Source organism: Haliotis rubra, unplaced genomic scaffold (genome assembly GCF_003918875.1).
Source record: "Haliotis rubra isolate DU_JTF1 unplaced genomic scaffold, ASM391887v1 Scf22, whole genome shotgun sequence".
In the NCBI taxonomy this organism is placed as follows: domain Eukaryota; kingdom Metazoa; phylum Mollusca; class Gastropoda; order Lepetellida; family Haliotidae; genus Haliotis; species Haliotis rubra.
In genome coordinates this window covers 1,282,501-1,310,222 of record NW_025766225.1, presented here as the reverse complement: position 1 = coordinate 1,310,222, position 27,722 = coordinate 1,282,501, and the positions used below count along the sequence as shown (strand labels likewise).

The following is a 27,722-nucleotide window of genomic DNA, read 5'->3' as shown; positions in this document are numbered from 1 at the left end:
GCGCAGTGTTATTGTGTCAAGGAATGTAGAGCGGCTTAGCTCTGTCAACGCGGATAGTTACTCAATCGGGTTTAATCGAGTACAATCCTGTAATTTCAGCAGACGCTTGCGGTTCTTCTTTTTATGTTATGAGTTGTTATCTAGCAGCATGTATTAATAGCATGGTTAGCATTTCTATGGACGGCGCTCATTGGTTTAAATTCCAGCTGTATCTGCGACAAGGACCAATCGATGTCGCCGACACTGAACGCGACACTTATCACGACGATGTAAACAATTCTAAAATGTGTATATATCTTGTCACCACGCATTCAGATTGTGATCACACTTTGTGACAGATCCTGTTTGAGAACAGTTGCAAACTCAAGCTGCCGCAAACACGCTCTGTTAACAAGTTGTGGCTTTTCTGATTCCCAACAGCACCGGCAGGTCACATGTGGATGCGGACGCGTTGATTGTCACGTACACAGTTTGACAGCACCCCGTGCATTCGCTGCCACTGCACTCTGCACGGGCTGGTCCTCTCAGGTCCTTTGTCATATATTCAGCAGATCATCTGCTTACGACTTCAGCGAGAGGTTTGCACAGTTCATTACCCTGTGCATTTATTTAGCGGCTCAAAGTAAGTAGAAAATTGCATCTTTTGTTTTTCACCAAGATATGTATATGTGTGAAATAATCATTAATCGATACCAGGCACTTTTCTTATTGGAAATTGGTGTTTTGGTGTACTTTGACCATTAAATTGTTCAATCTACTAACTGAATAGAAAGACGTTGGTTTAATCTAAGGATTCACAAAACAAATATGCAAAAACAAATGAAATTATTTTTATAAATCCGTTTTGATAATATATTAAGCCATGTTGTTTTTGATGGTATAAGTTTGATTTTTCTTTCTGTGGTCAGATGATGAGTTTTTATCAAAGTATATGGTAAAATGTGAAATCAAATGCCTCCGGCAAGATCTATAGGGAGTGATTGTATAAGACAAAATTGAATTTCATCAGATTTGCAAATCGGTTTATGAAAGTGGAGGTAATAAATCTATGTCATGAAAATGTAATGATTTCTTTAGCATACACTTTTCCATAAGCAGTTTATATTTGTTAGTCACTTTCACGAGAAGATTCATGTCTGTGACTTGAAAATCGACTTTAAAGTAAATTATTTGAAAGGGTCTTGTGTGAGAAGCCATCAATGCTTTGCTGATGGAGTTATTCAATATCCACTTATGTGGTGTTTTAAAAACTTATAACCTGCCTCAGAGGCAGTCAGCTGGAAGCTACTGAATGTGATTACAGTGGTTTATCAACTCATCATGAAATTCACTGATCCAATTTAGATAAATATGTAATATGTAATTTCTGTGCGCATATTATATATTATCAGTTAAGGATAAGAAAAATTTAAAAGAAAAATCAGGCGTAGTCATATTTCATAAATTATTCATTTATTGTTTTATGTTAATGCTTTTTTATTTATTTAACATATATCTAGTATTTGGGTTATTCATTTGAATATTAACAGGGAGACCAAGAATGATATGAGTACCATTCAGTGTTCTGCAAGAACATGGGATATTTTTGGAAAAAGTCAACTGTTCCCAAAATGTTGTTTACTTCTCTTCATGGTTTGTCCCCAAAAGAAATACACAGAACGGACAAATGTGCATGGCTCCCTAAAATTTGATTGGCTCTTCCTCTCAAGGAATGAAAAATTATGTCTTGAAGGGATGGCTGAAAAACTATTTGCAATAAAATGAAAATGTTATTTTGTAAGGCCACAGTGGGGTAGCCCAGTGGTTTAGTGTTTGCTCATCATGCCGGACACCCAGGTTCGATTCCCCAAATGGGCATAATGTGTGAAGCCCATTTCTGGTGTGGCCCTGCTGGAATATTGCTAAAGCCGTACTCACTCACTCATTCACTCACCATACTTTCCAAGGGATAATTGTAATTATGTTGATATTAGTGATTGAATAATACTGGAATGTTGTTGATGTTTCAGCAACAGACTGTCAGTTTAAACTATGTCAAGTTTACTAAGTACAACCATATTATTTGCAGCAACAAGTTGAGAGAGCCATGTCCCTTGCCAAGCGAGTTGTCCAGGTGATCAACCTCGGACGCATGGGCTTCATGGCCGCTTCTGATGTCCAGCAGAGATATGCTCGACAACATTTTGATGAACTTGCTGGAAAATCTGTTGGGAGTGACACTATTCTTCTGGTTGAGCACAATCCAGTTTACACAACAGGAATCAGAACGTCTGGTTACGATGAAGCAGATGAAAGGAGATTGAAAACTCTGGGAGGCGAGTTTTTCCGAACCAACCGTGGAGGGTTGATCACTTTCCATGGACCTGGTCAGCTTGTTGCATATCCCATCCTGAATCTGAAGCATTTTGAACCCAGTATGAAGTGGTACATTGCTAACTTGGAAAAAACAATGATTGGTATGTGCAAACATTTTGGTGTGTCAGCGAAAACAACAGAAGACACTGGCGTCTGGGTGAACAATCGCAAGATTGGTGCTATTGGTAAGTGATTCAATCTGAGGTTACACACATTTGCATCAAACTGTACACCACACCATACCACATCATGAAAATTCGGGTTGGAATTGGTCTTCAGCAACCCATGTTTATCGTAAGAGGCGACAAAAGGGATTGGGCGGTCATGCTCGCTGACCTGGTTGACACATGTTACCCGTGAAAGTCCGGGTTAGAATGAGCCTTCTGTAACCCATGCTTGTCGTAAGAGGCGACTCATGGGATCGGGTGGTCAGGCTCGCTGACTTGGTTGACACATGTCATCGGTTCTCAATTGCGCAGATCGATGCTCATGCTGTTGATCACTGGATTGTCTGGCCCAGACTCGATTAATTACAGACCGCCGCCATATAGCTAAATAAAACTAATTAAATACAGATTCCTAACTGAAGGACTGAGGTCGTGGAAGTTACTAAGTTGAAAGACTGAGCTCCAGTAAATTGTACTCAGGTTTTCATTATATTTGTGTATCCTAATATTTCATTGACCAACCAAATATATTTAATGCCACCCGAACCCATGAAGGTCCGGGTTAGAATATTGATCTTCAGTAACACATGCCTGTCTTAAGAGGCTGATAACGGGATTGGGTGGTCAGGCTCGCTGATGTGGTTGACACATGTCATTGGTTCACAGTTGCGCAGATCGATGCTCATGCTGTTGATCACTGGATTCGATTATTTACAGACCGCCGCCATATAGCTTGAATATTGCTGAGTGCTGCGTAAAACTAAACTCACTCACTAACGCCTCTCGACTGGGTATTTTTCCCATACAAGCTTTAGAGACCGCGCTTCATGAACAGGGTAAAGATGTTTCGTTGATGAGTAGGGCTTCATTTCTCTGACAACATTCAGTTATTTCACCAGTCTCGGTATAAATAGAAAGACTGCACCAATGCTATGGTAATGTGTTGCAATGAAAGCTATTGTGAACCAAGATTGAATTTGCAATGCATGTCAATGTAACTATCAATCTATTACCACATGTTACCCACAAATTATAATAAAAAACAACCCAAACCAAAACATTATGCAATGTAGTTACATCTGTAGCCACTCTGTTTGAGAAACAGCTGCAACTCTAATATATAAACCAATGGATCTAAACAAATACAGCAGACAAGGTGCTAGTGATGCTTGAAATCTGAATGTTTGTGCTATGTGTTTTCACTGTCACTTAGAATTACAGTCCGTTTGACTTCATTTTAGACTGATGAATTGCTCACTAATACAAAACCGAATAATTGCAACAAAACCAAATTTTGCACAGTCACATGAAATCGACAGACCAACTGTGATGATTTGTCTCATAATTTTGGACACACGAATAAAAAAGTTGTTTAATAAAAGATCATTATTTTGTTGTCACTTTTCGCTGTTTCTGGCATGGGGGGACCACGTACTCGAAGAACAACCAGGTTTGCGAGTTGCACGTGGGAAATTGAAATTTCACTGCACACAATTGTTGATTACCTGGCTGTTTTACCAGCAAGTGGTCTCCCCTCGTAAGAAATAGCGAAAAGTGACAACAAAATAATGATCGTTTGTTATCCCCCTGGCATGTAATGTGGGGGGATATAGTCGTCGCCTCGTCCGTCCGTCCGTAATCATTTTGTTTCTGGAGCATAACTCAAAAACCGTTCGATATTTTTCAACAAAACAAGGTAGATATATCAAATAGAACCTTAAGTGGTGCCTTTTGCTATTTGCAGGTTTTTGGCTTTTTTATTATTCCTGGTTTCCATGGAAACGTTTCGGACTTAGTCTCAAAAAGGAGGGATTGGTTTTGTTTCCGGAGCACAACGCAAATACCGTTCAATATCTTTCAACAGAACTTTGCAGATATATGAGAAAGATCTTGAAGTGCTATTTGCAGATTTTTGGCATTTTTATTTTTCATGATTTCCATGGAAATAGTTTGGACTTAGTCCAAAAAAATCAAGTTGGACTTTAAGTAACTGTCAGTTGATTTGTTCTTTCAAATTTATGGGGGCCGGGGGGATTTGTCATCTTCTGATGACTCTTGTTAAATAACCTTTTTATTCGGGTGTCCAAAATTATGAGACAAATCATCAGAGTTGGTCTGTTGATTTCATGTGACTGAAAAATTTGGTTTCGTTGCAATTATTATTAGATTTTGTGTTTGTGAGCAATTCATCGGTCTATAATGAAGTCACACGGACTGTAGTCTTCAGTAACTGGTCACTTCCGGCACAAGATGTCATGTGACCAGCATTTGTAAACTAGTAACCTCAAAGGACAGTCGACCACAAAAGTCACAGCATCTGAGATAGTACTGTCACGTGGTGAATACTGCGCAGAAGGTTCTAGCTGTACTTCAATCTAAAAATATATTTCATTGGTACACAGGCAGAAAAAATCCTCACTGGTTATTTACACATGCTATTTTAAGGGTAAGACTCTGGGTTTCACAAGAATGCAAGCATACTTGTACACAATAAAATGTAAAGTAGTTGAGTTTTGAACAATATTTGTGCATATTTTATGAAGATACACGACTAATTTGGAGCTGTAAAAAAGAGATATGTTCTAGCTATGATTCAGCTTGATTCAAGATGAATTGTACAGTATGAAAATCCACTTGTCAAGAATTGCTCAGGTACAGATATCAAACAGTGCTTTTTGAAAAACGTCACCAGATATTTTCAGAATTATTTCCTGATTATAATAATCATGTTGCCCAAGTAAGGAGATGCACTTAGTGAGGTAAAACCTGGGTGTTTTACAATATAGTTCTTCATTATCGATCAGATCATCTCAACAGGCCATTGTGTTTGAAGTAATTACAAGTATGATAGGTGGAATCTGATTGGAAATAGGAGGGACATAGAAGGACCATAATTCATAATAAGCACTGGCGGCACTACTATAGAGCTGCAAAATTCCAGCTTAGTTCAACAAGGGTTGGAATTGTACTTTTATTGACAGTTAACTTCCTTGCATTATGAAGATGACAACAGCTTGCTACTTGTCATGATACTGTTATTACAATGAGAAATGCATGAACTGTGGTATTCGTTGGGTATCAGTTTGCCAAGTTATTACCGAGTCTGTGCTGATATCTGTCTGTTCACCTGTCCTACGTGTTTTAATATGGCTACAATGGGATCAGCCTCGTGATATTCCATAACAATGAATATTGAGAAACAAAATATTGTTTCAGTGTGTTAAAGATGTATAGAAAGGTATAATCATCAAGTTGTTTATCTCCTTGTGTTTTGAAGTCTCAGTAACCTATTATTTTTTATTACCCTTAAGATAACTTTGTCAAATTCTGATAGGTCAATAGCCAAAGCATACAAAACCACGGTGTACAAACTGTACACCCCGTCAAATCTGTTATGTCACACATTACACGAGTTGTACGAATGACTTTAACCTAAGAATAATATGGCTGCCAAACAGCTGATCGCTTTGAAATTTTAGAGTCGACATATACAGTTATGAATATAAACAGAGAGATAAAATTGTTGCCATAATTTCTTGTTTGTCTCAATAAAAATAAAAAAAAATAAAATGTCTCTGTATTTCACTTGTTTGACAAACATCTCAAATTTGGTAATTTCATCATAAACTAAGGCATCGAGAGTTACCTCCCTTTGAGTTTGTCGTTTTATGTTATTTTCTATTGAATGTTGGTTTTTAAAGATAAGCTAAATAAAGAGATCTTAAGGGTAATAAATTCGTCACACTGTGTTTTGAAAGAGTGTATGGGACTGTGAGATCCTTGTAAAAACCCTGTTTCCTGAGGCACAGCCGAAAGAAGTATGGAATTTACAAGGGTGTTAAAAGGGTCCTGAGGCGCAGCCGTAGGAAAAACGGAATTTACAAGGGTCTTACAGTCCCGTACACCCTTTCAAAACAATGTAACTAATTGTGTCCTTGTCCAAACTCAACCATTTTTAGAGGTTTTAGGGCTAAAACATGAACAGTGAGCTTACTAAACCAAACAGAATTTGAGTTGTCTTATGTTGATTTGGAGTTTCTGTTGATTTGGCTTTAGTTGCAGACTGTTTGGGATGTACAGATTCAGCCTCACTTTGTTGGAAGTAGCTGTATTACATTCTGTGTATTTCCTGTTTACACCACCGTAATACTGCTGAAATAATGCTGACAGCAGTGCAAAACCATACTCACTATTGTTTACCTCGGCCATGGTATTGCTGAAGTAACGCTGGAAACAGTGTAAACCCATACTCACTCTGCCATGATATTGCTGAAGTAATGCTGAAAACAGTATAAACCCATACTCACTCTGCTATGATATTGCTGAAGTAATGCTGAAAACAGTGTAAACCCATGCTCACTCTGCCATGATATTGCTGAAGTAATGCTGAAACAGTGTAAACCCATACTCACTCTGCCATGATATTGCTGAAGTAATGCTGAAAACACTGTAAACCCATACTCACTCTGCCATGATATTGCTGATGTAATGCTGAAAACAGTTTAAACCCATACTCACTAAGCTTTAACTCTGCTGTGATATTGATTAATTTCAGATGTAATCAAGATTATCTACAGACTGTTGTCATATAGATAGCATATTGCTGCTGACTGCTGCATTAAACAATATGCAAACCTTGCATAAAATATTCATATACATAAGCAGTGAAATATACATGTAAGTCACATTAAGCCGTGTGGCTCAGTTGTTGGTTTCAATGCAGAGTATCATTTGAAATGAGCATATAGTTTCCTGATCAGAATTAGTTCAGTGGCTAAACACTGAATAACCTGACTTGCTCACAGACTATAATGGTAATCATTTTTGGTAAAGGAACACATGTTGCCAACATAATGATTCATGTATATTTTCCATGGGAAGATCCGGTTTCAAATTGGTGTTACAGCTCTAGGATCCAGGTGTAGCTTTGTGGAAATGCTAGCCTGGAGATATCGATGAAGCTACCCTGGCACATTGAGTTAACCATGGAGGTCTGTCAGTCAGGCTCCGTGACATGGCTGATGCAAATCCCGGTTGTGTAGATTGATGCTCATGATGTTAGTCACTGGATTGTCTTGCCCGGTGTCATTACAAACCACTTTTAATAGAATATTGCTAAGTGTGGTTTTAAAAAACCAAAACTCTGGTTACCAACCCTAAGTACCAAATCCATTCTGTGACCTCATACAAACTCCTAACCCCAATCCCAATAAAGTTGTTCCTGTGTTCAGAGCTGAAATATTTGCTAAGGCAGTGTAACAAAACACATGCTACGTCAATCATTATTTCAAGACAATATTTATCAACAGACTATTTCTAGCTGACTTAGGTTATATATGTGAATTATTAGGTTCTCTCTGCATTAATGCCGAAGTGTGAAGTTAGCACGTCCAACACACAATCACTGATAGACATCTGTGGAGGCTTGTCACAGACTTTGTCACGCGACAGAACATTGTGTCAGCTCGTTAAACGATTTGGGTCAGACAATAATTGCACACCTGGGCCCTGTTTTACAAAGCTCTCGTAGCGCTACGACTATCGTAAGTCAATGTTACAGTATTGTAGGTAGGAATGTTACGAGGAAAGTTACCAGATCTTAGGCTAACGAGATCTTAGGCTAACGAGAACTTTGTGAAACGGGGGCCCTGAAAGCTGGTTGGTTGGTTTGTTGTTTAACGCCGCACTCAGCAATATTCCAGCTTTATGGCGGCGGTCTGTAAATAATCGAGTCTGGACTAGACAATCCAGTGATCAACAGCATGAGCATTGATCTATGCAATTAGGATAAAATGACATGTCAACCAGGTCAGTGAACCTGACCACCTGATCCCACAAGTCACCTCGTATGACAAGCATGGATTACTGAAGATCAATTCTTCATCACGGGTACACCTGAAAGTGTATAACTATTGTATTATGACAAAAGTGCTGGCTGGTTTAGTGTAAAGTTCAAAGTTAAATTAAACACAACACTGAATACATTTGCCAACTTGTATCATTCATGTAATATGAATTTTTACTTCTTGCTATATATATTTATAATTGGTTTATGATTTGTGGACAATTATGAGTCTCTCTCTGATCTGTATTGATGGTTATGCTTAATATATAAAGAACATCCAATTTTAATTTGAAATTTAATCTAATATATCTTGACAGGTTAACTGGTCATTAAAAAAAAAGAAAATGGGTGTTCCAGATCTGCCTTTTGTCAAATGCTGATGTCAAGAATTGTGTTTCTGGAGATTGTCGTAAACATTAAATTTTGGCATGCCAAGCTTTTTGATTTTGAAAATTAATGCAAGAAATACAATGGACTTAGACTTAAGTATCATACTCCAACAAATGAGATCTTTCAGGAACTTATCCAGTTTCACAAAGCTGAACATTGAATATATCATGTTGGCTGACAAGTGATGTTTACATCATGGCCGTCTGACTGACAGATATAGAGATACAAGGTTCTATACTGTTCCTGGTGTGTCAACAGTCCAAAGTCTGCCTGTGTACCTGATATAAAACATGTACCACTAGTGCCCTGGACAGGTGGAGTGGACTTTGGTCAGTACTCACCTGTAATTAGTCATGGTCTGTGACCGCCTTTTGTCAGCCTGTTTCACCAGCCTGTCTAGTTTTCTGTGTCAAGACTTCATCAAAGTCTTTTTGTACTTTCCAAGATAAATTCCAATTTAGGATAGTAATCTTTATTGTTGTCAGGACAATAGTATTTTGCCCAAGAAAGTATTTGTTTCTTTCTCTTTTATTTGGAAATATGTCTGTGAACTCTGAACTGTCTGGTAGGTCAACAATTGGTGTGTTCACACAATGAATGGAGCAAGGCTGTTCTGGATATAAACACTTAAACCTTTCTGGTTCAGTTAGTTTGGTTTTAAGAAAATGTATCCTTCAATGAATGAAACAATTTTTGTGCAGAACACATGACACAAGTCTCCATGTATATCACGCTTCAGGGTCTTACTGTCTTATGTGTTACCTGGTTACAGGTACCTGATCATGATGACTAACATTGTTACAGTTTCAAGAATCGTTACAATATCATAAACAGTTGCAGTGGTGTTGTTGCCAGTAGACTGGTAACGGTGGTTACGGTGCCATGGTTACTGTGTCTGTTACACTGCCATGGTTACTGTTTCTGTTACACTGCCATGGTTACTGTGTCTGTTACATGGCCATGGTTACTGTGTCTGTTACACTGTCATGGTTTACTGTGTCATAGGGGCGGTGAGGCAGGTAGCCTAGTGGTTAAAGCGTTAGCTCGTCATGCTGGAGACCTGGGTTCGATCCCCCACATGGGTACACTGTGTGAAGCCCATTTCTAGTGTTCCCTGCCATGATATTGCTGGAATATTGATGAAAGCGGCTTAAAACCATACTCACTCACTACTGCGTCATGGTTTGTTACACTGTCATGGTAACCGGTATAATATCATAGATATGTCATGGTTACAGTCATAAATTGGTTGTAATATCACAGTTACAATGTTGACTTGGTTAAGTTGTAATATATCACACAGCCTCATACTCACAAGGTACCCATTTGCAACTGGGTGAACTGGGACACGTAGTCACAGTATTTTGTCCAATGATACTGCACTTTACTATATCCGCAACTAGGTGTCTGTACGTATTCATGTGTCCAACATCTGGTCACCTACCGTCGGATGAGTGGGTTTTTTTTACGTGCACAGGGTTGTGTAGTGCACACTAGGGGTTGTGACAACACTGAAAGAGCCTACAAGTAATGTTAGCTGCTAGGTTTTCACACCCGGTCACAAGTGGGGATCGATCCAGGCACCTTTCACTTACTAGCGCAGCGCCTCAGACAGCTCGCCCACCATGCCCACCAGTGGTGTTGTCAACAGGGAAACTAGATCAGAATTAGGACAAGAAAATTCATGGAGTCCAAACTTCTTTAGTTGGCTATAAAATACATGACAACCAAATACATAAAGAAATAATTGAGCAGAGTTGGCGCTCAGACATAAATGAGGGTGAGCGGAGTTCCAGCTAAATCTCAGGGCGTTCCCTACAAGCAGCACATCCTGCTTACAGTCGTCCTTACACAAACGATCGAAAATGCCGGAATACCTGACGGTATAGATTTAAACATCTAGTTAGAAACAACGATGGACAGATATTATCACAGTATTATATTCTGTTTTGGAATGGTAAATGGTGAATGAAGTAAATATCCTTAAGGTATCAGTGCTGTCAGTATCAATGAAACCTCTGTCTTGTTCGATTTCTTCTTCTTCATATGTGTTGCCGTAGAGGTGTTCCATGGCAATCTTGGCCACTAAAAGCATCAAAAGTAGAGGCTCTGCTATATTCATGCTTGTTAAAACTCTTTTATGTACACAAGATTTTGAGCGGTTGTTCAGGTTTAATGAAAACTAAGCATAGTCATAGGCCTATAGAGTCGTAGTCTGTCTCAGTCCCTGAACCACCGTATTTTCCTGGGGCACTGGGGTAGCCAAGTGGTTAAAGCGTTCGCTTGTCAAGCCGAAGACCGGGGTTCGATTGCCCACATGGGTACAATGTGCAAAGCCCATTTCTGGTGTTCCCTTCCGTGATATTGCTGGAATATTGCTAAAATGGGTGTAAAACTAAACTCACTCATTATTTTGCCTACTGCCTAGTCCTCCTTGCAATGCTATTATAAAGACCTAAATGAAGCAAGTCTAGATTTTTCAGGTTCATACTCTCCAATCTCAACTACCTCTTAAGTCTACTATCAAAATGATATATACTGAGCGAAACAAATGAAGGAACACAGGAAAATTCAAACGTTCCTTTGTTTCCCACTTTTTATCACCAGCTTTGAATAATGCTGTGGGAGGAAATCTAAGAATAAATAAAGGAATAATGCTATGAAGGGGTGTTCCCTTATTTGGTTCCCTCAGTATATGTTCAGAGATTAAGCGATAGTCTAGAAGAGCCGTTGAGCTCTGTTGACTTCTTTTGCACCTGTACAAATCACTTGTGTATATACAGAAAGAGGTGAAGTATAGCTGTGCACAGTAGCACATATATAAAGAAATCCACAAATAATGACAACACAAATTTAACGAACAATATATTATACAAATAAAGAGGCTGATTGCTTTTTTTAGTTATTTTTCTCGTGTAAGGTATCAGTACTGAGTTGAGTCCGGGTTGTTGTTTGGACAGGTCTCTCCTGGGTTCAGCAGCGATGTATGTGCCTTGCACCCGCAACAAACACTTAGCCATGACACCGAACCCAATACTTGGGATCTAGACTAGATCTAGTTCAGTGAAATCAAACGTGGATGGAAGTCATGCATTGACCCAGTGTTCGGATGTCCCTTGCCACGTGTCACCTGACATTGAACTGATTACAGGTAGTCACACGTGCACACAGTTCGGACCCTGACCCTGACCCTGACCACTTGTACTGACCAACACAGGCCCAGACAGGAAGTAACACAGTTCATCATGCATTGGCCAGCTAATGTTTTAAATTTTGTGAAAAATTATTTTGATGCTTGCAAAGCTTATATTTTGTTGTGCATCAAATGGTATCTTCTTGTCTATGTTGGCTGTGACTGGCCTCAACTGGTTACTTGTCATAGGTTTCATTTACTGATAAAACAAGCGGTAAAGACAATAGAAGGTGACCGATGTGTGTAAAGTTAGGTAGAGGGCATACTTGTTGGAATCTGTCAAAAACTTAAGTTTACAAACCCAAAATTAAATCTCTGTACATTTTCAGTGTAAAGGTTGCTTGATCATGCTTAATTTTTACTTGACTGGGGCGTTGGATTAGTGGTTAATGATGCAGACTAGAGGTTTTCAGTGTTAATCCAACCAGTTTGACTTTGGTCAGATAATTTTGATCTGGGGTTATTTTATAAATGTTAAGATTTTATTCATTTTGATACAATTTGTATAATTCATCATTCATTTATGTTAAGCTGTTGTGACAGTGAGATCTCTATTTAAGAGACTCATTTAGAAAAAAAATTTCATGTGAAATTAGTGAGTTTAGTTTTTACTCTGCTTTTAGCAATATTCCAGCAATATCATGATGGACGACACCAGATATGGACTTCACACACTCTACCCATGTGGGGAATCAAACCCGGGTTTTTAAGTGTGACGAGCAAACGCTTTAACCACTTGGCTACCCCACCGCCCCTTTCTCATACTAGTACTTGGAAGTTGAAACTGAAGTATTATTAGTTGTGTGAAGTATCAGCAACAGTATTTAACTTTGGTAGTACATTTTGCAAAATCCTCAGATCATCACAGTCATGTATATCTGTTCTTACCAGTTTTTTGTTTGATAGTTACACAATTCATTTGAATAAAAAGGGTAGACTTCTAATTTCTACATTTTTTTTTTTTACTTTTCTTTTCAGAGAAAATTAAGTTTGTTTTAAAACAAAAGTGAGGGGCTGAATTATTAAGATAATATTTAAAATGATTTAATTATGGTAATTTAAGTATTTTAATTATTTCTGGTCAGCATTTATTGACACTGATTTTGATTATTATATAACATTATGTTTCATTATCTATTATTCCTACACACATCAATATTGGAGTGGGGGGTGGGGCTCTTTTCACCCAGGTTTTGGAGGAATTTATATGAGGAAGTAAATATGAATGCTTTTTACAAGTCTTGGAAGAAGAGCTATAGCATAGTGCTTTGCAAATGAGGCATATTACCAATCCAAAATGAGTTACTCAAAATGTTTTCGTTTATATGAGAGCATGTTAAGGACTTAACAGAGGCTGGTACAAAATGTCCATAAAGGTGTCTTTCAACCTACTTTGGCTGGAAAAAACCCACAAGTAATGAATAAAGGAACTAAAATAGGTTGATGCAGGTGTCTATTTCTATAGTAAGGTATTGTGTTGCACATTTCAAGGGTAGTATGTCAAGGTTGTTGAAGATGAATATGCCCTGGCACGTGTGTCAACTGGGCTCGTCTAGGAAATATGTGCCTGTCTAGAGATTGTTTCGGTTAAACGAGTTCAAAACCAAATATGAGGTTATTGTCCTGTATAAAGGTCTATATAAGTGAGTCACGGTATGATAGTTAGATGGATCCAGACACATAGGTATCAGCAAAGTAGAACAGTTATACAATTTGACCGATATACAAAACTTTGGGATGTTTTGTGAAAAATGACTACATTTTAATGGTACTGTTTTGATCCTGACTTGCTTACAAATCCTTGAACCCTTAGCTTGCAGCAACTTACAGGGGAATAAGTTCCCAATTCTCAAAATTTTTGAACTGATGTAATGACTTTGTAGATATAGCCTATATATCACCAAGAACAGAATAAGAAATATTAACAATAGATCTACTTTATTGCACTGAGTGCAGTGTTAAAATACCTCAGAAGGTAGGAAAATGAAAACTTGCAACAAGAATTTTCTTAGTTAATAGTCCTTAGTTCAGAATCCTAGATATAATTCCTGTGCGTTGTAAATATATATTAGGCATGTAAACTCAGGTTAATGTGACCGTTTGACATGTAATTGAGCACAGTGTTTTTGACATTCACCTGTCACAAACACCTGATATCCTCGTTATTGGATAGTGATTCATATAGAATGCCTATGATTTCTTTGAAGGAAATTTCTTATGAATATAAACAGATTTTGTTGCTATTTAGAGACTTTGTATGAGTGCTTAGGAGTGAATTGCCTCAATTATCATGTAGAGCCAAATCTATTGCAGACATGTAATCAGATGTCAATCATTTGACTGGATATTGACAGAGGTTTACTCCAATAAGAACTACATCCATTTTGAACTACATCCCAAATTAACTACAGGGATTAATTAGGGATTAATTATCTGAGTAGAGACATCCCCATGGCATGTAATGAGCACAGCCCATCAGCTCTCCCAGAAGAACTACATGCTTAAAATGCTTTTGACCAGTAATTATGTTGTTGTAGAGATAATCTAATAACCAGAAAGTAAAGGACAAGAGAGTAGGGTATGTTGTAGTTACTGAATGTTCTTGCATTATATGATAGAAAAAAAAACAAGCCAAGCTTATTATATTGGAGTAAAGGCGAAATATAAACGAATGTGTTTTTAAGGTAAGATAGTATTTTTATAGACTGCAACCCAGGACATCGACCTAAACTAGTTCTATAGTGATCAGATTGAACACTGAGGATGAAAGTGACACTAAATTATCACCCTAAATATATAAGCCTATCTAGAGATGTACTATCTATACATCTATATATAAAACTCCAGACTTTATCTTCACAAGATCTTTCGGCTCTTCAGGTGTACAGTGAAAAGTAAGTGTCTTCATAGGCGACGCATAACGGTAGTAGCTATGTTGTCATCATGTGTATGACATTACAGTTAGTGACAATAGGTATAATTGTAATAGGTATATAAGACATATCTTCTTAGGTAGTTGAAAATGCTGTTCATAAAACAGTAAAAGTCCCAAGAGAGACACTTAAACAAAAGAAACAAATAAAGAGATGGACATTCTTCCATTTGTTTGTACCTACAATCCTAATAACTGTACAATTATGCCCATTATAAAAGCAAATCTTCCAATTTTGTGTAAAAGTGACACTATGAAAAAGGGTTTATCAGTCAGTGTAGCAAAATGTCAAACACCCCGATGTGGAACTTGTTCAATCATAACTGAAGACTGCAAAGTTACATTTTGTGAAGGCAAACTATTTACTATCAAAACCATCCTGAACTGCCGCCTCAAACTTGTTATATATGTTCTACTTGTTTTGTGTTGGGCATATCCATTAAGCAGACGCAGGTGACAGCAGGTAGTTAATCTGTGCACTGGACTATAACATGTGTTGTTTTAAGCTGTAGTTCTTATGGGAGGACACCTTGACAGACTGCATTATATAACTAGGATATTGCGGGTTAGCAATTAAGAAATGAACAAATATAGTGGGAATACAAGGAAATAGTTTCGGTAGCAAGCAGATATTTCATTGATGTGGAGTGATCGAGTGCAGTTCATGTTGTAAGAGGCTCATTTGCATAATTATTGGATCGAGATACCAAGTTTGTCAAATAAATTCATCAAGATAATCAGACTGGCGTATCAAAATCTGGGTCCTATTTCACATAGGTGTCATAGCTTTGTGACTGTCGGAACATGTATTTTAACACAGACTTTTGACAGCCGTAGTGCTACAATCGCTTTGTGAAAAGGGACCTAGGTGTACTGATAACAGCCTCTGTCCTATGGTTTGAGATTGAAATAGTTCACATTAATAGAAGAAAATAACAAAAAGAATATGTGATTCTCATAGACAAAGGACAGCGATGTCCTAGTGGTTCAAGCATTTGCTAAAATCCCGGGTTTGATTCGCCACATGGGTACAAAGTGTAAGGCCATTTCTGGTGTCCCCGCCGTGATATTGTTGGAATATTGTGGCCCAAAACCATACTCACTCACTCATTGACTTGGAGACATGGTGTCATTTGGAGACCAGGGATCTTCTGTGACCAGGTTATGTGTTTAACATCAGTGTAGAAGGAATTCACGAGGGCAGCAAGGGGATTTCAAGACCACCGGGAATTTAACATATCGAAGTTCCACACAACGTTCCACTATAATCCTTAAATCCAGCCCTGATTTGCATAGATATTAGTAATGTTTTTATCTTACCTAAGTCAGAATGGTTCATAATATGTCTGATCATCATTGATGGCAACAAGTTTAGGCATTCAGGGAAATGTGGCCATTGTTTGGGGTTTTTTTTAAGAATGATCATAACAAGCAAGCCAACAACATGCCATGACTGATTTCCACACAGTGTCACTTGTCGTAATAAAAATATGTCTGTGAGGTCATACTTTACCTGCCTGTCTGTATCGTTTATAGGTACCAATAACATATACATCAATAATATAAGGGGCGGTGGGGTAGCCTAGTGGTTAAGCGTTCACTCATTACGCCGAAGACCCGGGTTAGATTCCCCACATGGGAACAATGTGTGAAGCCCATTTCTGGTGTCCCCCGCCGTGATATTGCTGGAATATTGCTAAAAGCGGCGTAAAACAGTACTCTCACTCATTAATATAAATATACATGTAGCCTTGAATATAAACATGAACATTACTGCCATGTAAGCTGGTGCAGACATGTTAATATAATAGAATGTATTAAAAGTTTGTATGGCAAGGTAATACATTCTGTTGATGAATGTGCAATGTTATAATATACCTGAATGTGATACGTCAGGCTGCCTTGAAAATAAACTGAACTTGTTTCGTATTAATGGTTTCATGATTGCCATCTTATCAATTATTTTTAAAATAAAGACAATATACCAGTTGTCCTTCTCCAGTCACCCGACAGTTTTATGTGTACGGTGATTGTCAGGTTTCGCGTCAACCATGCAAAACAATTTTACGTGTACAGATATTTAGAAATACTCTTCTGCTTGACCTTGAAATAACTTGTAAACAACTTTCAGTGAATTCATAGTGCTTTTAAAGCTTTGAAATCTATTTTCAATTTACACAACAGTATATATTTTCCCATCGACTGTTGTAACAGGGGCGGTGGCGTAGCCTAGTGGCAGCATTTGCTTGTCACATCGAAGACCCGGGTTCGATTCTCCACATGGGTACAATGTGTGAAGCCCATTTCCGGTCTTCCCCACCATGACATTGCTGGAATATTGCTAAAAGCTGTGTAAACCTAAACTCACTCACTCTCACTCGTTCTGTTATAACATAATATGTATATTTTTTAACTAAATAAGCCCCGCTATTACATGTATGCACAGGAAAAATTACTAGCTTCACCAGCTTTAGACAGATCTTGCAACAAGGGCAAAATGAATATTTAGAGTTTGCAGAAAATTTTGCAGAACTTTCGAAAGTAGAATGGATAATTTACAACAACAAAATGAATTATGTTTTGGTCCCGCAGAATACCAAATCAATCAGCAAGCCAGTAAGAATGATTAAGGATTATGTTGTGGATGTGAAGGTTGGAAAAAAAGACTTAGTCATGGGACAGTTTGATGTGAAATCATGTAGTGTGTCACCAGGCGATGAAATCTGTTACTCAGATAATTGTCCTTGACAATGACCTTGGCATCTATTTCAGTTGATGCAGAACACAATAAGTGTGTCATGCAAGACTATTAGTTTCTGTTAAGCGATATCAAGGGCATTCTTGTTACACTTATTCCAAGATAACCTTCATGGGTCGTCAGTTTACAAATACATCTGAAATGTTCCAAACAGGTTTTTGTAAGACAGCAATGACAGTGTGTTTCTCCACCTAAAATTCTAGGTCATTGATTGACGTCATCTTGATCTCAGTTTCTGAGCTTGGTATCTTTCTAGGTAGATCTTGAATTCCTTTTTAATCCCGTATCAATTTTCATGACACCCAAACAGCTTTTGCTTCCGTAATAAAAAAAGGTATCGTTTTCTTGTGCCTCCTGTTCCTAACAAATTTAGTCCCACTGAAACTCACATTTTGAATTTATTGCAAATCTGTTAGAATTTCCAGTTCCACTAACATAGAAGTGTTGAAGCAACACTCAAGGCTATGTTGTTGTGTAAATGGTATTGAGGCTTATAACATGCTGCAGTGTATTCCAGTGATGATGGGGTTCACTGGGGTCGCACAGTGGTTAAAGCAATGGCTTTTCACACTTAAGATCCGGGTTCGATTCCTCAGATGGGTGAAGCCCATTTCTACTGTGATATTGCTTGAATATTGCTAAAAGTGATAAAAGAACACTCACTCACTTCAGAGTTTGGCCCTGAATAAGTTTTGATCCATGCTGGCTTGACGACTTCATCTGTATAGAACACTGGGTCGACTAAGAAGAATGATAATTGGAAATATCTTGGGAAGAATTATTACTGATTATTGATCTAAAAATTGTGTCATATATAAAGTTAAACATAAGGTATTGAGATGAAATAAGATTATAATTTACGTACATAGCAGACAAAATTCTGTTTTTATTCAAAGACTGCTTCTAACCTGTGTACAGGAGTCTGTTGTTGGTAGTTCATGCATTAATGTATCACTGTTCACCATAATGTTAAATATCTGCATTTCTTTCAATTTCGTTTTTGGCAATTTTGCCAAATATTTACTTCTCCAATATATATCAATACCCAGCCTTAACAGAATCAATAAAATCTTACTCAATCTTTCGTTGAATAGGCCCGAGGGGAAGTGGAGTAGCCTAGTGGTTAAAGTGTTAGCTCGTCACGCCAAAGGCCCGGGTGCAATTCCCCATATGGGTACAATGTGTGAAGCCCATTTCTGGTGTCCTGCTGTGATAATTGCTGGACTATTGCTAAAAGAGGCATAAAATCATACTCACTTACTCATTGGATAGGCTCGTTGAAGGTTGGTCTTCGTGCCCTGATGCCTCATTCACAGTATCAATCAATGGATTGTCTGGTCCAGACTCAAAGTTTACAGGCAGCCATCATAAAGCTGGAATACTGATGAATGTTAGAAAACTGAAATTGTATGGTGACGATTCAGATATATTTCTGAATTTTTCAAATTCATGACACAATAATCACCCTTGATAGGTTTCTAGGTTTTTGAGCACTCTACCAGTGCTTGTGCATTCAACCAAAGTCTCAGACGTCAGACCTGCATGAATATTGGCTCCCACCTCCAGGTGTTGTGACATGTAGTTCAAACCTGCATCAAACGCATTCATAAATGGTCTTGAATGAAGAAGTACCAGTAGACCATTTAATGAAGGCAGTGTTCCTTGAAATAGTCATGTTGGGTTCACATTGCAGTAATCATACAAATAAACACATTCAAAGGTCAAAGCTGAATATTATTTGTAGTAATGAAATGTTACACTCAAAACTACAAAACTCTACACTCAAAACTACAGAACCCTACACTCAAAACTACAGAACCCTACACTCAAATCTACAGAACCCTGCACTCAAAACTACAGAACCCTACACTCAAAACTACAGAACCCTACACTCAAAACTACAGAATCAAAACTACAGAACCCTACACTCAAAACTACAGAACCCTACACTCAAAACTACAGAACCCTACACTCAAATCTACAGAACCCTACACTCAAAACTACAAAATCAAAACTACAGAACCCTACACTCAAAACAACAGAACCCTACACTCAAAACAACAGAACCCTACACTCAAATCTACAGAACCCTACACTCAAAACTACAGAATCAAAACTACAGAACCCTACACTCAAAACAACAGAACACTACACTCAAAACAACAGAACCCTACACTCAAAACTACAGAACCCTACACTCAAAACTACAGAACCCTAACATGATAGTTATCAATGCCATTTTTCTTTGCCAATAGTGGTGTTGACATGTCTACAGAACCCTACACTCAAAACTACAGAACCCTACACTCAAAACTACAGAACCCTACACTCAAAACTACAGAACCCTACACTCAAAACTACAGAACCCTACACTCAAATCTACAGAACCCTACACTCAAAACTACAGAACCCTACACTCAAAACTACAGAACCCTACACTCAAAACTACAGAACCCTACACTCAAATCTACAGAACCCTACAATCAAATCTACAGAACCCTACACTCAAAACAACAGAACCCTACACTCAAAACAACAGAACCCTACACTCAAAACAACAGAACCCTACACTCAAAACTACAGAACCCTAACATGATAGTTATCAATGCCATTTTTCTTTGCCAATAGTGGTGTTGACATGTCTGATGGACTGAGACAGCCATCAGTTAGGATCAACGCTAAGTCTGTTATGACATGATTTCTCCATGAAGTGGATGCAGTGTGCATTATGTTTGTATGGTAGAGCAGTAGTTGAAGCCTTTGCTCATCACGCAAAAGACCCAGGTTCGATTCCCTATGTCGCTACAGTGCAAAGTCCATATCCTGTGTCCCTGCCTTGATGTTGCTGGAGTATTGCTAAAAGTGGTGTACAACTTTATTCACTCACTATGTTTGTATGTAAGATCTATATATACGTAGACCCCATGGTCTATTAGATGTAGTTTCTACTGAGTGAGTCAAAGGTCTCAGGTTCAATCCTTTGCTGGCTACATGATACCAAAAATATTAAAAGCTGATAGTTATTGTCACCCTGCCTGGTGCTTGGCAGTAAGGTGATGGAACAGCTCCATGGTCTAGTAGATGTAGTGCCTACTCAGAGAGTCATAGGTCTTGTTCGATCCTTCACTGGCTACATGGTACCAAATGTATTAAAAGAGGGTACTTATTGTCATCCTGCCTGGTGCTTGGCAGTAAGGGGATGGAACAAGGACTGGTTGGATGAAGAGTCAGTGTTGCCTGAATGGGGTATCCATGTTCAACTGCACCCTTGTATTGCAGTAGTGTAGTACTATAACTGACAGAGTGCCCAACACACAGACATGTAGGTACAATAATCTTCAATGTGACATTAAGCACCATTTCACCTCACTGAGTACCCATGAAGATCCGGGTTAGAATATTGATCTTCAGTAACCCATGCTTGTCGTAAGAGGCGACTAACAGGATCAGGAGGTCAGGCTCGCTGACTTGGTTGACACATGTCATTGGTTCCCAATTGCGCAAATCGATGCTCATGCTGTTGATCACTGGATTGTCTGGTCCAGACTCGATTGTTTACAGACTGCCGCCATATAGCTGGAATATTGCTGAGTGCAGCATAAAACTAAACTCACTCACCTCACTGAGCTGATGTCTAAATTTACTGACGTACTTACCTGAATTTATTTCTTGTTGGTGACTATGCAGCATGACAGATATACTACTCCAGGTTTGTTGATGGTGATGAAAGTCACCCATTCTGTCACACTGTTCGGCACATTTGAAGTGAGGCTGCCAAAAGAATCCTTTCATAAACAGAGACACCTAACGTGTGTATGTCTGTCTGCACTGCCTCAACCATGCATTTAGTTGGGTTTTTTAACAATTAAATATGTCTACCCCTTTTTGAGAATGACATGGTTGACTGAAAATCAAGGTTAAGGTCGGTGTAAAAGAAAGCTTGTGAAGAGGTTTCCTGGAATGTGTTTTAAAATTCGCCTAGGGTATAAGTTTGGAAAACAACTTTCCACTGATTTTGACATTTTAGTTGTTTAGAAATCACTGACGTCTTTCGACTTCCCTTAAGGTCACTAGCAGATCGTGTATATGGTTTGAAATCTGTGCTGAATATGATTATGTGAAACTCGGTGAGTCGTGGATGATTCTGACTGTTTGCATGATGCCATGGATTCCTTGTGACAGCATTGACTGCAGTTTTTAAATATTCTGAAAACAACTCGCTGCATCGCTTGTGCTTTTACTTGTTCAGACAGCATGCATGGGTCAATATTTCAACAAAGTTTTACACACTTGTCATAAATACTAAGTTATATTTAAGAGAAATTTGTCAAGCATACTCAGCGTAGAAACAGAATTGTTGACATGTTCAGTTTTCTAGTATGTAAGAAAGTGATTTTAAAGAAAACTAAACAAGCACAGAATCAGTGAGGTATGCATTAGTGGTGTTCCGATTAATTGAAATAATCGAAGATTGGTCGAAGTGACCAAACGACCAAGCAATCGATCACATTTTCTCCTAATCGAACACAAACAATTTTGGAACTGCTGTTTTAGTCTTTGAAACACTTGACAATGGAACATATCTTCGAAGTTGTCAGGGCCTGAAAACTTGTTTAATTCTTAGAAAACTTGCTTCACTAACTGAAAAGTCATGACTGAATATTTCTTGAAGACCCCAGAAGGTTTATGTTCATGATATATCAACATCACTTTAAAGTAGCAAGGTGCATCATGTTATACATATCTGTAATAACAACCTGAATAGGAAAATCTGAAAATTGACGCTAACCAATTTTTATCGATGATTGTTCGTTGTAATGAAGCAATCATCAATTATGAGATTTCAACCAATTCCCAACACTAGTATGCATGAAGGGAAAACAATACTTTTATAGTTCAGTTATGAGAAGTATCAACAATGAAATCTAACATAAATATAATCAGGTTTATTAATAGTGAAACCCGGTACAGAAGTGATAGATGTATGAACAGTCCAGTGTATTATAAAAGTTAAAATATCTAAAACCAGTACCTGAATTGAACACAAACATAATCAAGATTGAAAATCTTGGTCAGATATAATCATGTTTCAGATTAATGTTTTTGTAAAGTTTCTTATTGTGGAAGAAAATTATTCCACATTTATCATTACATTTGCCATGGAGTCAACATAACTATACGGCATTTTCAAGACAGGTATTTACCATTACGGACGTTGTTGTGTTGAAGTTGTTCTGTTTAAAGTTCAACATGTGTAACGGTTGTTTTCATGTTTCTCTGTTGCAGGTGTGCATGGTAGTCGGTACGTAACAACCCACGGAGTTTCCGTCAACTGCGACACAGACCTGGAGTGGTACAAACACATAGTCCCCTGTGGCATTGAAGACAAAGAAGTCACATCCCTTTCCAAGGAACTGAGAAAGACAATCAAAATATCTGATGCAATCTATCCATTCCTGAAATCCTTCGAGCACACGTTTGACTGTCAGATTGAGTATTCCCTCCTTGAGGCGTCAGACCTTCATAGCATGTACACTCAGCCGGTGCAGCCTGCGCAGCAGGTGCAGGCAGTGAGGCAGATGTCCACGCTGGTGCCCCGAGCCAAGTCCAACCCCATGTGGTAAAGGTTGTGCAGCATGCGAAGACGTGAGATTATGAACAAGGTGTTGCAACACTGAGAATGAGGTCAACATATATGACCTTGACCTTGATTATCATATGAACTTCATTGTCTTGACCTTGACATATCATTTCTTCACTGAATTTGTATAGGTGGGCATTGGTATAAGGATAGGTAAAGATACATTGTGTCTTGTGAACACGACAGCTGACCTTCACCTTGACCTTATAAAGTGTTTTACAACCTCAGATGAGAAAGATAACAAATAAGGCAATATTTTCCGGATTAAATGGTGTAACCGGCTTACAGGGCTCTTTGTCTTGGTGCTGAAGTCGAAATGCTTCCTTCTAATCTGCCATTTGTGGATATGATGGTATAAAGTTTCACCTACTTGTGTGCAATTCCATATAGATTTGTGAAGAGCTGCATAACGTGTTAGCGATATGTGTGTCTGTATGGATCAATGTCACATAGCGTGAGTCATAATGGAAGGTAAACATGATTGATGGACGTAATTTTGATCATAGTTCGTAATGTGATAATTTGAATCAATTGTGTTTCAAGTTGATAAATCAAAAGTTAGTCTATGTAGGCATAGCTGGCCAGTTTGCAGTATCAGAAGATGTGTTGTTTAGAGAATTTTTGTGTTGCTTGTTATCTTATATGTACAATAAAGAATCAGGGGCTGTTGTTGACACTATGCACTTTGATCTTATGTTTATAAGATTGTGTTAGAGAAAATAGCAAGAGATTGAGCATGTGCACTTGATGTGAAATCAAGCGAATATACTGCAATATTTCTTCTGACGGGTAACCACTTGGTTCAAGCATTTGCTCGTCACGCTCAAGACCCAGGTGCAGTTCCCCTCATTTGTGCCCATCTCTGTATCCCCCAAGTGATGGAATGTTGCAGAGAATTGTTAAAAATCATATTCGCTCGCACTGATATTTAAGCTTTTCAAACACTTGATATTGGGCCTCAGATCTGAAAAGGTTTTCAGATATCATGTACAATCACAATAGTTTACAACTTGACATTACTTGTGCATCTTTGGGTCTGAGTGCTCTGTTGAATATTTGATGAATATTGATAAATAAACTGAAAACAGTTTGGCGTGTTGAACAGTTTCATATTGCCATTTTCAATTGATGTATGTTAAATAATAGTATGGGATTCTTCATGGTAGGGTAAGGGTTTTATTTGTTTTTGTTATATTGACATTTCTGTTTTTGTTTTATTCACCATTGGTTCTATTTCTTACCACACATTACACTTTTGTTATGTTGAGTTTTCAGCTTATGTTTGAAAAGGGATAAAGTGGGTGGAAGGTCTGTGAAGCAAGTAATCAGACTGACCTGGCCTAACATGAACATGTAACCCATGTATGGAACAGTGTTAGGGCCATTACTACCAAAAAAGTGTCTGCCCATTCTACAAAGCGTTGAGCTAAGACGATCATTATGTGGAGGGTAATGTCTGAGTAACTCTCCATTCCTTAAAAATAATGGAGCCGAGGCACTTTATTAATAAGGAATGGAGAGTTATGAGGATATTACCCTACTTAAATTACATTCAAAGTATTGGGAATATTTCTGTTATCAAAATTAAATGTCAAAATGACAAAATGAAGGTTTTATTTTGAAACTGGTACACATCGCTCCATTCCTGAAAAGTAATGGAGCGAGCAGACAATGGAATGACGTCACAAATGTAATTTAATCCCAGCTCTTGTTGAACATGGTTAGGTATGTTTGTTCCTTAAAAGGTAAAAGGTTTGCAGCAGTGACAGAAGATATTTTCTTTCCCTAGCAGGCTAAGGCCGGGGGTTTGATTCCCCACATGGGTACAATGTGTGAACCCATTTCTGGTGTTCCCCGCGTGATATTGATGGAATGTTGCTTAAAGCGACGTAAAACTATCTTCACTCACTCTTTACCTAACAGTCAACTTATTGTTGTTACGATTTGATCCAGGTAAATATTATTTGCAAAGAAATATTAGGATCTCCTACAGACACATAAAAACTCAACATTGTTTTTTGCCCTGTTTATTTCCTGGATCGGTTAAGGTTGATATGTCATCAAATACCCTCAACATTTTCATATGTTTTGATATAAGCATTGTTGAAACACATAATTTTGGTTGCTCGTGGCTTCTTTGATGTTTTTGAATGTCACTATTTTTCTGATTCCTGGCATGCATTACAGATGTCAGTAAAGTAACTCAAGTATGCATATTGGACAGGTATGTATGTACACTCTGCTTGGTTAGGATTTACATCGAGGTAGTAAATCCCTAAATCATGACATGGGAATATAATAACATGCACAGTGCTGACCAGCATTTCAATGTCAGGCGAGGCATTCATACATTGGTCGGGATAGGCCCGTGGATTTGTTGAAAAGTTAACCTCAGAATGTCAATGGTTGTCCAGTAAATAGACCATACCTTGAAATAGTCTCATATCCATGTTTAGCTGCATTTAAACTGAGCTATATGCTGCTGGCAATGAAGAGAAAACAGTTCAAAAAGTTAGTATTGGCACCTCTAGGGAGTTTACTCACCTCACACTTCACTTATTTAGGTAACAATTTCAGAAAAAGGAAAATGTCATGAAGGCTGTTATGTCCAATTACCATGTTTCACATGGGACAATCAGATCGGTTAATATGTATATATATAAACTACTTTCCTGTCAGCAGATGTATTATGTTACATAATAATATACTTCTCATTATTTGATAGGGATGCAGATATTTCATTCTATGCTAATCAAACAAAGTAAAGAACACCTTGCTGTGTAATCTGTCTTGAAATGTCAGATTGACAGTCGTGATGAAAACTAGCGTTCTCTAACTTTTTTTTGATGAGTATATATATGGATATGTATGTCCTAAATAATCAAGTGTATCTGAAACATTTGCAATATCCCTACTAAGTTGAGCAGTGCATTAGCTGGTGTATGAGCTTGCAGTATTATGGATGGTCCATGGTGCTACCACCTTCCACAGGCCAACCAGAATGTTACTAAAACGTGTATATATATTTACACATGTAACTATGAATTATAGAAATGTTGAATAAAAACTAATGAACACCAAAATGTCTTCGTTTATTTCGTAATTCTGTTCGAATATGTTTTTACTCTTTAAGGGGCAGAGGTGACCGAATTGTCTCGGGCACCACAATTAACTGTGCAAAGTTGCGTCCCTTGGGTATGCCAGAATCTTCTGATTGTGGGTTTGAATCCCGGCTCGCCCTGGTTGTACGTTTGTCAACACTAGACCAATTCTACCACATTAAGCAGATACAAATGGAGTTATGTTTACCCCTACTCGTTCTCCATCAGGTGGGATAGTGTAGCCTAGTGGTTACAGCGTTCCCTCGTCACGCGGAGATGGCAACAATGTGTGAAGCTCGTTTCTGGTGTCCCCCCTGCAGTCATATTGTGGGAATATTGGTAGTGGCGGCGTAAAACTAAAGTCTCACTCTCCATTATGTAAACTTGTGAGAAGTCATGGTGAGGTGACCAACGGTCAAAGCTGCTCATCACTGTTCAGTTCTTCACATGGGTACACTGTGCTTATCCCATTTCTGATGTCCCCTACATTGAATATTGGCGGGCACTATTGTCCGTTTGGCTCAAAATTGGACCGATGAATTGGAATCTAACTCGAAAACTACCAAACATATAATGCTCAATGAAACACTGATCATGATCAAAACATCAAACCAACTCTGTGATTTTTTTTCGCAGAATTTATGTCCTAAACATAAAAAAAGTTGTTGAACAAACTGTCATTAAAGGTTTGACAAAGTTCACTATTTGTTACTAGGGAGGGCTGCAAGGAGAGGAACAGTCAGGTGTACGCGGAGCACGTGCAGACAAAGTTATTTAAACATATACCCTGTGCTGTGCTGTCGCCATCCTTTCTCGCGCACCTGGCTGTTTCTCTCTTTGCAGCCCTCCCTCGTAACAAATAGTGAACTGTGTCAAAATTTTAATGATAGTTTTTAAGGACATAAATTCTGCGAAAAAAATCACAGAGTTGGTCTGATGTTTTGATTATGATCAGTGTTTTAGTAGTTTTCGAGTTAGATTGCAATTCATCAGTCCGATTTTGAGCCAAACGGACACTACGTAAAGCAATGCCTACTCCTTTATGACAACCACCCTGGATCCATTCTGCATCACTTACTCCAAACAACCTTGCAAAAGCTTAGGTTTTAGTATGGGGCACAAAGAAGTCCAAATGCAGTCGGCAGAAATTGTTGTGATTATACTGATAGGATTCGGTTTGAACACGGACGTTACGAGAGTCCTATAAGTTACCCGAGATATTGTCATCCGCCATGCAGCCACTGATCGAGTTGTGGAGGTGACAGGATCACGCTTCGTCCACGGGGTTTCAGTCGGTGCCAGATTTTAGGGAAAGGCTGGCCATTGCATTCTCTTGATCC

At 38.3% G+C, this 27,722-nt stretch overlaps 1 protein-coding gene across 1 annotated transcript; it reads left to right on the top strand.

Annotated features, from left to right (window-relative positions):
• Positions 1 to 244: 244 nt before the first annotated feature.
• Positions 245 to 24,371, top strand: LOC124277293 (putative lipoyltransferase 2, mitochondrial). Its single transcript, XM_046712944.1, has 3 exons — positions 245 to 622; positions 2,069 to 2,540; positions 22,927 to 24,371. Exons 2-3 carry the CDS (start codon positions 2,087 to 2,089, stop codon positions 23,262 to 23,264), a joined length of 792 nt encoding a protein of 263 aa, XP_046568900.1. The 5' UTR covers positions 245 to 622; positions 2,069 to 2,086; the 3' UTR covers positions 23,265 to 24,371.
• Positions 24,372 to 27,722: the final 3,351 nt, after the last annotated feature.